General features: G+C 46.4%; 1 protein-coding gene across 1 annotated transcript; it reads left to right on the top strand.

Moving 5' to 3' along the window:
- On the top strand, nt 10-6,147 carry LOC106504012 (liver carboxylesterase). Its single transcript, XM_018061753.1, has 4 exons — nt 10-163; nt 4,360-4,491; nt 5,476-5,548; nt 5,813-6,147. Exons 2-4 carry the CDS (start codon nt 4,380-4,382, stop codon nt 5,994-5,996), a joined length of 369 nt encoding a protein of 122 aa, XP_017917242.1. The 5' UTR covers nt 10-163; nt 4,360-4,379; the 3' UTR covers nt 5,997-6,147.

The raw sequence follows: 9,445 nt of genomic DNA, 5'->3' as shown, positions 1-9,445 counted from the left end.
TTTTGATCTATTTCAGAACATCCCTGAGGAACTGGCTCCAGTGTTCACTGACAAGTATTTAGGAGGAACACAAGACCCTGCCCAAAAGGAAGACCTGCTCCTGGACTTGATTGGAGATGGGTTGTTTTGTGTGCCATCTGTGAACACGGCCGTTACCACAGAGGTGAGTCTTCGTCCACTGTACAGGAGAGGGACACTGACCCCCACCCCGCTTCACACTGTATTCTGTCTTAACCGTCAGCATAGAAAGATATAAGAAACTTCAAGATCCATTCCAGATAGCCGGGGGCGGGGCTCGGTCCCATTTTGGTTTCCACCAGAAGCAGACTCTGAGAAAGGATCTAACTGCAGGCAGTGTATCTGGGGGTGACCCCAGGTAACCCTGGTAGAGGAGTGGAGAAGTGACAGGGATGGAGAAGGAAGTCAGTCTACCCTGTGCTGCCAAGCGAGTGTCCACCATGGACACCTGGAGCTGGGGAACCAGCAGAAGACGCGGCTCAGGGTTTTCCCCAGTCAGCGGCAAGAGAGCTGGGCTCTTTATCCTCCAGCTTTGATGAGTCATCAGTTGAAGGCTGTTCCCAAGGGCAGTTAATTCCCTGGTGCTTTGATCTGCTGTACATGTGGGCAGAGTGGTCTCTGGCTGCCGAAGACCTCAGGCAAAGAGCTCCAGATGCAGGAGCTGGAACTCTGGCCAGTGCGCCCAGAAGCAGGGGACATGGGGAGACACCAACAGTCTCTGCCCAGGGGTCCCTCACCTGAATTACAGTAGTCTGTGGGGCCACAGGGCAAATATTGATGGTTTTGTATTAGAAGCCTTCCAAGGTCAGAGATAGCTTCAAACTAGTTTGTTAACTTGTGGAGCTGGAGATAGCTTGAGGCCACATGTCGGATCAGGAATGTTGTCTGGGACCAAGAAAACCCAAAGGACGGAGCAGAGGGAGATATGGGGCAAGTGGTCTGGAGAATGTTGATGTCTGCAGCTGGCCTTGTTCCATGCCAGTGTGTGCAGGGTCTATCGCAGGACCTTTCAGCATATCCCAAGACTGTGTGAGGGGGCCCTAGGGGCCTGAGGCCAAGGATGGAGGAGCTCACCTGGACAGGAGGTGTCCTTTTGGAGTGCCTTACTGAGGTTCTTACAGCACCCTCCCTTTCCAGGAGCTATCTCTCATCTAGTCTGCAAGGCAGGACATGGTTCTCTGACCCAGATCACCCTTTCTAACCATGCTAGAAGGGTTTTAGAATTTGGGACTCTATAAGCCTAATGAAAAGTAGCTACAGAGGATGAGATGGCTGGATGGCATCACTGACTCAGTGAACGTGAGTCTGAGTGAACTCCAGGAGTTGGTGATGAACAGGGAGGCCTGGTGTGCTGCAATTCATGGGGTCGCAAAGAGTCGGACGTGACTGAGCGACTGAACCTAACTGAACTGAACAGCTGACCTACCAGGTCCCCCCAGTTCAATACAGTCATGGATAGGTTCTGGTTACCCTTCCTCCTCCCTAGGGTCTTGATGAAGCTCTTCAGCCAGGGGCGGCCTGGGGTCAGAACTGTTCTTTCACAAACGTGGTCTTGTCTCTCCGTACATGTGGTTTCCTCTGATTCATTGTCTGTTGACCTAGTCATCTGGGATGTGTCAGGACGTGTCAGACCCACATCAGAGTCATTTTTGCTTGGGATTCCCAGACTTTATCAACATTATGCTTTGCTTTTTTAAACTTTTTGTACTTGTCTTAAGTCTTTTTTTATACAGAAGAGAACTTATTCTGAATATAAAAATTAACATCTTATAGAACATTTTGAAAATATGGAAACACATGAAGAAGAAACAAGAAATTTCTAGTTTCTAGTCAAATTTCTAGTCAAAGCTAGCTCTGACCTTGGAAGCCTTCAAAGTTCATAAAAATATCTGCTATAAATTTTTGACATATTTTCTTCATTAATCTTCCCATGTCTTACATATCATTTAAATGTTAATTTTATATTGTGGTTTTTTTCATGGAATCCTATATGGTAAGCATTTCCTCAATGTCAATGAAAACTCATAAAAAGCATCCATTATCTCATGGAATAATACATTAAAATTTACTTTAGTATTCCTGTCCTATTGGATATTGAGGCAGGCTGACCATACCTTGATGCTGTAAAACATTATGCTCAGTCTTATGTGCATATATCTTTAACCAAATCTCTGATGATTTTTTTTTTTAGATTTGATTACTAAAGGTTTAATTACTAGGCTAGCCTGTAGGACCATTTTAAAGTTCTTGATACATACTGTGAAATTGCTTCCAGTATATAAGAATGAGTTTTTCCTAATTCTGTCTGTTAAGATACTCAGATTAAAAAATAAAAATAATGCTGCCAACTTCATAAGCCCCTCCTTACCAAATAAAGAAAAAAGAACCTCACACTGTTTAAATTTGTGTATTTTTTATTGCTGACTCTTTCCTTTCCTCTGCTTTTCTTATTGTTCCTAAATGTTATTATTCAAACCTGTGCCCTACTTATTCTTTTGAAGACTTGTGTTGTGGTTGTAAGAATTTAATAAATCTCCGAAGTTTAAGGCAGAAATTTTAAAAAGAAAAATAAACAAAGATATCTTTTGGGCAACATGCTCCCAAAAATAATTTCTCCCATTCATGAAAGTTCTTTCGCCTATGTTTGGATCATGAGTTCTTTCTAAAACTTTAAAATGGCAGAGCCAAGGTTAAAGCCCCTCCTTATGGCATTCTCTGCTTGACCTTGAAGTAAGGTAAAGTGAAGTGACTCAGTCGTGTCCGACTCTTGGCGACCCCATGGACTGTAGCCTACCAGGCTCCTGTGTCCATGGGGTTTTCCAGGCGAGAGTACTGGAGTGGGGTGCCATTTCCTTCTCCAGGGGATCTTCCCCACCCAGGGATTGAACCCGGGTCTTCAGCATTGCACACAGATACTTTACCATCTGAAGCACCAGGGAAGCCCCCAGCCTTGAAGCAACTGGTTAATAAGTGGCCTGTGGGACCACAGAGGATTGCTTCTTCCAAAAACCACCTCTTGCTAAACCAAAGTGCGAAGATGGGGGATGAGGGAGGCAATTAAATTGTTTCACATCCTTCTGTTGGGATGGCATATATTGTTAAACTACTTTGTGGGGAAATTTTAATGATGTGAAGCAATTATTATGGTCATATGTAATAACACATAGTTATCAATAGTGTCATAGTTTCATATGCATAAGTGGAATAAGTTCTGAAATATCAATGGAGGTTTCTCTGAGCAGTGCGATTATAAGTGATCATTTTGTTCATTTTCCTTTTTTTTTTTGGCATTTTCCAAATGTGATAGTATCCCCAAGGCAGGGAGGCAATGTTGTGACATCTCCCCACCAGTCTGCCCTGGGGCCTGACCCTTCCGCATTAGAGTCACTGGCTGTGGCATAACTATCAATGCAAAGCACAGAAGTCCCCAGGTAGGGGACCCACGAGTTAGCCCTGAAGGAGCAAGTTGGACGTCTCTCCTGAAGCATCAGCAGGAAAACTGACATCTTCTTGGGGCTTCAAGAGGGGGTGGAGAGAGAGGAGAGGAGAGGGAAGGAGAGAGGCCAGGAGAGAGGGTCTGTCCCCTTCCTCAGCCCCTTCTCCCTTCAGCCACTGCTGCACACTCCCTGGGCCAGGCAGGAAGCAAGGCGCGTGAGAGGATGGACACAAAGGGTAGGAAATGCCAGACTGAGGTTTCCTGAGAGCGGGGAGCAAACTTTCCCCTCTCTGCATAGGTTTGTATTTAAATCTGCACTCTCAGGCTCACAGCTTGAATTTACTTCACTCTTCTGGGAATACACGTGAAAATCACTGGAAAGGTTCAAAAATGGGCATAATGGAAGACACCTGTCAGGCTGCAGGTATTCTCAAAGGAAATGAAGACTAGCCTGTTAGCAATGAAATGCAATAAAGTGTGCGTGTATGGACGTCCTTGTGCATGGGTGATCAAAAGGGGCTTATGTGAACTGACCCAGTGCCCCTATATTTATTTAGAATGGAGCTACTCAAGGTTTGAACATTCATTCATTCACTCTTCACTTACTCATTCAACAAATACCCAGCTCAAATCCTTTTCCACCTCTCCCAACTATGCACCCTTAAGCAAGTGATGAAATTTTTCCAAAATTTTTCATGTGCTCATAACCAGGGGCTTCCTGTAGGAACACACAAGGTTGGCACACAGTTGGTTCTCACAATGGGCAGCTGCTATTAATACTGTTGTTGTTCACTCAGGACTAGGCATGCCCCCAATTTCCTGATTGCTCACAGCCCCGCGGAGACCTTGATACCATCAAGTGTGCGTCTGCTGAAATGAACCGTGTATGAATCCTTGTTTCCCAGATGCTGGAGTCCCGACCTACATGTACGAGTTTCAGTATCGCCCAAGCTTCTCACCAAAGGTGAAACCCAAGACAGTGATAGGGGACCACGGGGATGAAATCTTCTCTGTCTTCGGGATTCCAGTTTTGCAAGGTGATGGCCCTTTGGTGACTATAAACTTGGAGTTAGGAGATCCAGGTTCAAGTTTATTTGGTGACCTTGGGCAGGTTCCTCCTTCTCTGCAGGTCTTAGTTTCCTGAATTCACCATAACGGGGTGGAAGGACGAAGGTCCCAACCATTCTCTTGCTCTAATGTACCTGATGGAGAATGCACATCCTTGTGCCCTAACCCATGGTCACTCTAAGAATCCAGACCTGGGCATCAGCAAGATGGGAGCTGGGTCACCCACAGGGCCCTGCTCAGGGCTAGAAGGTCACCACTCACTCTGCCCTCACAAGAACACATCAGAATGTGCGTGAGGGTGAAGTTAGACTTGTTATTAACCTGGAATCAGGATTAACGTGTGTCTGTGTATCCAATCATCTATCTGTCTAAAACTCATATCTTTTAATATCATAATATATCTAGATGTGTAATATTAAAAAACAAAAAGTCACAGATGTCTTCAATGCCTTAACCATTAGCAACTACAGACAAATTGTGTCTGACACATCGCAGAACTGTTCGTTACACCCAATGCCTCTGGGCATTTCCTGGTTGGGTGGCTTTTGCGGGATCTTGCAGCTCGGTTATTTTCCAGATTCTGTGAAAATGTGTGTGGATCAAGAACACCGAGAAAAGACCCAAAGGAGAGCCTCCTGGGAGTGGGGTTACTCTAGCAGCAACCCTGGGGTGTGTCCCTGAAACACTGAAGGCGGAAGGGCAGTCGGGGGGGTGCAGAAGACAAGGCAGTCAGCTTATGGATCAACTGCAGCCCTTCACTGAGCCCAGCCTCAGTCAGTAACTGTCAAGCTTGAAGTCCACTTGTGTTTCCCAAGATCTTCTCAGAATGCAGGCTTAGACTCAGTAGGTCTGGAGTAAGGCCCCCATTTCTGAATCTGTTAACAATTTCTCAAGTGCTGCTACTGCCCATGAACCACTCTTTGAGCAGCACTGGCTTTGTCTCCTCCCCACAGATGGTGCCTCAGAAGAAGAGATCAATCTCAGCAAGATGATGATGAAATTCTGGGCCAACTTTGCTCGGAATGGGTGAGCTGCTGGCAGACATGGAGCAGGGTTGGGCATGTCTGTTGGGTGGGGGGGAGCTTCCAACGTGTGATGGTCAAACGCCCCGCCCTGTGACCTCTGAGATGAGAGCTCCCCGTGATAGATTGGCTGCCCAGGACATGGTCAGCCTCCTATCTCTGGAGGCATACGAGCCTGTGGCAGAAATGAAGCCGGGGTTCCCTGACAGTCTAAGAGGTCTAAGACCATACAGCAGCTTTGGGGAATTTCTGTTTGATTTTCTTCTAGGAACCCCAATGGGAAGGGGCTTCCCCACTGGCCAGCATATGACCAGAAAGAAGGGTACCTTCAGATTGGTGTCAACACTCGGGCAGCCGAGAAGCTGAAAAGTGAGAAAGTGGCTTTCTGGAACGAGCTTCTGTCCCAGGAGGCAGCAAAGAAGGTCCCACAATCAAAACATGTTGAGCTGTAAACGGGGGTTTCTCTAGAAGGGTTTGTGTGCCAAAGAGGCATCTTATTGTGGAGGCTGAGGAATTATCCAGTGGGAGTGGCAGAGGTCTGGGAGGGGGAGTTTCTGTTTCTGTGGCCTCAATTTGGAAATAAATGTTCTTTTGGAGACCAAGTCAATGTCTTTGTCTTGCGCTGAAATTAAGTCTTCCTCCTCAGTGAAAGAAGGTGAAGACAGTGGGCACCATTGGCAGGAAGGTGCTCTGGCCGTTCTGGCTTGACCTCTGGATGTGCAGAGTGGAGCGGGCTGGGCCCTGGGAGGTGCTGAGGGGGCTGCTGCATTGCTCCATGCCTCTGGGCCACCTACAACTCCAGTGAGAGGATGTGGGGGACCAGAGTGCCGTGTCCCCCTCCTCCATGCGGAGCTGCCTGTCGAGATGGAGGCGACACAGACTGAGGATGTCCTGGAGTGGGAAAGAGGGGCACGGGGCATGGCGACATGTGGCATGGCTGCCTGGCCCTCACTGGCCCTCCCGCAGGTCTACACTGCTTTCTCCAACTTACGTGTTATCCTTCCAGGCCCCTCCCTGGGGCCATCTCTTCCAACAACTCATATGAACCCTCTCTGCGGCCTGGACCACATCAGGGCCAAGCAGTGACCACTTTGGAGTGAGTCCCTGAAGTGTCACCTGAAAACGGTCTCTCAGAATGCCTGGGGTGACTTCTGGCTTCTCCTGGGATGTAGAAATCTCTAAGAAATTACGGCCACACTTTCTGCAAGAAAAATCTGGATTATTCCCAGTTTCATGACTTTTTCTGATTCATTCAAAGAGGTTGCAGGGCAATTACCCTGAAGTCTGAAGGAAGACGGGCCCTGTGGAGGAGAGATGGGACATGCACCCTGGCGGACTGTCTGCTGACAGGTGGAAGATGGAGTCACCGTGTGTGTGAGTAGAGTGACTTAAAGTGAAAATCAAGCGTTAAAGGCCAATTGTGAGCGAGTATGGGAGTATACAATCCTCAGAAACCAAGGACCCACAGAGGTGTTTGCTCATGGCAGGCCCTTCTCCCTGGACCTCTATCAGAGAGCTTTGAGAAATACTGGTAACAGGTAGTAAGATCAGAGAAAGCCTGTCCTAGGAGGGCAGGCTAGAAGCCCTGCTCAGACACTTCTTCTCCTAAGAAATGAAATCTCTTAACCGCTGGGAAAAGGCAGCAAACCCATCCCCTATGGGCCCTGGGGAAGACCTACTGAAGCTGAGGGAAAGGAAAATTTTAGGTTGAAAGCTGGATACATTTTTTTTTTAATCAGTAACATAATTTAGCTATAGTTATCCAGAATTTTAAGTGCTCCCCTTTCCAATGTCATAGAACTCATCTTTTGAGTTTGCAAGTGAGGACTTTACAGGTCAAAAAGGAATGGACTTTTACTGGGTGTCTGCTGCCACCTAGTGGTAATTCATTGCAAGCTACGGGAAATTCCAATTTAGTCTTAACTAATTGGAAACTCTTGATGAAAGTGAAAGAGGAGAGTGAAAAAGTTGGCTTAAAGCTCAACATTCAGAAAACAAAGATCATGGCATCTGGTCCCATCACTTCATGGAAAATAGATGGGGAAACAGTGGAAACAGTGTCAGACTTTATTTTGGGAGGCTCCAAAATCACTGCAGATGGTGACTGCAGCCATGAAATTAAAAGACGCTTACTCCTTGGAAGAAAAGTTGTGACCAACCCAGATAGCATATTGAAAAGCAGAGACTTTACTTTGCCAACAAAGGTCCGTCTAGTCAAGGCTATGGTTTTTCCAGTGGTCATGTATGGACGTGAGAGTTGGACTATGAAGAAGGCTGAGCACCGAGAATTGATGCTTTTGAACTGTGGTGTTGGAGAAGACTCTTGAGAGTCCCTTGGACTGCAAGGAGATCCAACCAGTCCATCTTAAAGGAGATCAGTCCTGGGGATTCATTGGAGGGACTGATGCTGAAGCTGAAACTCCAATACTTTGGCCACCTCATGCAAAGAGTCGACTCATTGGAAAAGACTCTGATGCTGAGAGGGATTGGGGGCAGGAGGAGAAGGGGATGACAGAGGATGAGATGGCTGGATGGCATCACCGACTCGATGGACGTGAGTCTGAGTGAACTCCGGGAGTTGGTGATGAACAGGGAGGCCTGACGTGCTGCAATTCATGGGGTCGCAAAGAGTCAGACACAATTGAGCGACTGAACTGAGTCACCCAACCAGCACGTCAAAAAGTTGAGACCTTCAGACTTGCTTTGCTCAGATCCTAGAACGTGGTTCTAAGTTTACAGCTGACAAGCCCTTGAGTAAACAGTTTGGAGTTAGCATGAGCTGATATATGTAGTGACCTCCCCTCCCCACCCCCTTTTTTCCCCTAGGGTCTTAGTTTGAATTTTTAGGACCTTGACTTTGCCCCCAACTTTCCTGCTACTAAAAACCCTATTTGAAATGCATTTATAAATTTATAGTCAAGCATGGCTGAACTCATCCTGTGAAGATGTTTTTGAGAATTTTGTAGTACAATTGGAGATAATTATATGTATTTCAGTTCAGTTCAATTCACTTCAGTCACTCAGTCGTGTCCGACTCTTTGCAACCCCATGAATCGCAGCACGCCAGGCCTCCCTGTCCATCACCAACCCCCGGAGTTCACTGAGACTCACGTCCATCGAGTCGGTGATGGACTGACCTGCATATAGGTTTCTCAAGAGGCAGGTCAGGTGGTCTGGTATTCCCATTTCTTGAAGAATTTTCCACAGTTTATTGTGATCCACACAGTCAAAGGCTTTGGCATAGTCAATAAAGCAGAAATAGATGTTTTTCTGGAACTCTCTTGCTTTTTCGATGATCCAGCGGAAGTTGGCAATTTGATTTCTGGTTCCTCTGCCTTTTCTAAAACCAGCTTGAACATCTGGAAGTTCACAGTTCACATTATTGCTGAAGCCTGGCTTGGAGAATTTTGAGCATTACTTTACTAGCATGTGAGAAGAGTGCAATTGTGCAGTAGTTTGAGATCTCTTTGGCATTGCCTTTCTTTTGGATTGGAATGAAAACTGACCTTTTCCAGTCCTGTGGCCAGTGCTGAGTTTTCCAAATTTGCTGGCATATTGAGTGCAGCACTTTCACAGCATCATCTTTCAGGATTTGAAATAGATGAACTGAATTCCATCACCTCCACTAGCTTTGTTCGTAGTGATGCTTTCTAAGGTCCACTTGACTTCACATTCCAGGATGTCTGGCTCTAGGTGAGTGATCACACCATCGTGATTATCTTGGTCAGGAAGATCTTTTTTGTACAGTTCTTCTGTGTATTCTTGCCACCTCTTCTTAATATCTTCTGCTTCGGTTAGGTCCATACCATTTCTGTCCTTTATCGAGCCCATCTTTGCATGAAATGTTCCCTTGGTATCTCTATTTTCTTGAAGAGATCTCTAGTCTTTCCCATTCTGTTGT

This window comes from Capra hircus, chromosome 18, assembly GCF_001704415.2.
Source record: "Capra hircus breed San Clemente chromosome 18, ASM170441v1, whole genome shotgun sequence".
NCBI classification, from domain to species: domain Eukaryota; kingdom Metazoa; phylum Chordata; class Mammalia; order Artiodactyla; family Bovidae; genus Capra; species Capra hircus.
This window is presented reverse-complemented; position numbering and strand designations above follow the sequence as displayed.